Source organism: Corapipo altera, unplaced genomic scaffold (assembly GCF_003945725.1).
Source record: "Corapipo altera isolate COAL_440 unplaced genomic scaffold, ASM394572v1 49915, whole genome shotgun sequence".
Lineage (NCBI taxonomy): Eukaryota > Metazoa > Chordata > Aves > Passeriformes > Pipridae > Corapipo > Corapipo altera.
Window position 1 is genome coordinate 1 of NW_020893081.1, and position 1,104 is coordinate 1,104.

The 1,104-nt window shown below is 56.8% G+C and overlaps 1 protein-coding gene across 1 annotated transcript; it reads left to right on the forward strand.

The window, feature by feature from the left end:
- The first annotated feature begins 6 nt into the window (after nt 1–6).
- On the forward strand, nt 7–1,078 carry LOC113942689 (MAM domain-containing glycosylphosphatidylinositol anchor protein 1-like). The gene is made up of 3 exons (XM_027633768.1): nt 7–20; nt 315–571; nt 675–1,078. Exons 2-3 carry the CDS (start codon nt 431–433, stop codon nt 807–809), a joined length of 276 nt encoding a protein of 91 aa, XP_027489569.1. The 5' UTR covers nt 7–20; nt 315–430; the 3' UTR covers nt 810–1,078.
- The last annotated feature ends 26 nt before the right edge of the window (nt 1,079–1,104 follow it).

Consider the following 1,104-nt stretch of genomic DNA (forward strand, 5'->3'; position numbering starts at 1 on the left):
TGGCTTCTCCAAACAGCAAGGTGAGGACTGAGTCTCCAAAGCTGCAGAACCGCGCAAGGGCTGTGGCAACGCTTTGGAGGTGGTGCCGTTGCCCAGGCCGAGGCATGCAGCAGCCGTGGCCCAGAGAGCACCTTTGTAGGGGCACTCGGGTCCAGGGAGGCTTGTGGCTCGTGAAGGACTTGTGTTTGCTCCCCCCTCCTTTTGCCTGCCTGAAACTGCAGCTTCGGCGCTCCCAGGACTGGGCTTGGGTTGTCCTTGGCTGCTTTGTCTAGATTCGATGTGTGTGTGACAGTGTGGCCCATGCTTGGTTTCAGACGGCTACTACATCTACCTGCAAGGGACTGATGATGCTCTCTCCGGGTTTGTGGCTGTCCTGGTCGGTCCGGTGTGCAGCTGGGAAGGAACGCACTGCTTCCGCTTCTGGTACCACATGTACGGAAACTCTGAAATGGCCCTGCGGGTGTACGTGGCAAAGGACTCTGAGCAAGTGGAGGTGTGGAATCAAGAAGGGAACCATGGGGACATGTGGCATTTGGGAGAGGTGACGGTGCACATCACAGGGAATACGCAGGTAAGGGCACAGGCTCTCACTGCCACCTAAGAGGAACCGTCCTTTCTAACGGCGCTTCACACGTGCGGCCAGAGCTAATGCTGGGAACAATTCCTTCCCTTAGATTTTGCTGGAGGGACAGTGGGGCGAAGATGCCCGGAGCAACGTAGCATTGGATGATCTGTCCATTGAAAAGGGATCCTGTGCAGGTACAAGGCTTGACTGGGGAAAGGGCAGCTTGAGACATGTCACCAACTGAGCTGGCAGGCTGTGCTAGAGGCAGGAGCACAGGTTGTCTCTGCAGTGCCCTGTAGGGCACTGATGCCCCTGTGCCCAAGCCGGCTTTCTCCTGGGAGACTGGAGCACTGGCAATGCCTGTTTTAGTCTGTGTGTTACAAGGCCCACAGACAGGACATTGACCATGAGACTGAAGTGCCTTACTTGCTTTTGTCACCCAGCTGTGCTGCTGGCTGAGCCCTTGGGTGGGAGGGTTCTTCCTGAGTTGACACGCTTCACTGTCTCTTCTGGGCATGCCTGGTAATGGAGTTGGGTGC

Excerpts from the sequence above, each read along its gene's own strand:
- LOC113942689 (XM_027633768.1), top strand. The coding sequence starts at position 431 with ATGTACGGAAACTCTGAAATGGCCCTGCGGGTGTACGTGGCAAAGGAC. Across the intron at positions 572-674 it reads ACATCACAGGGAATACGCAG|ATTTTGCTGGAGGGACAGTG; the intron begins GTAAGGGCACAG and ends TCCTTCCCTTAG.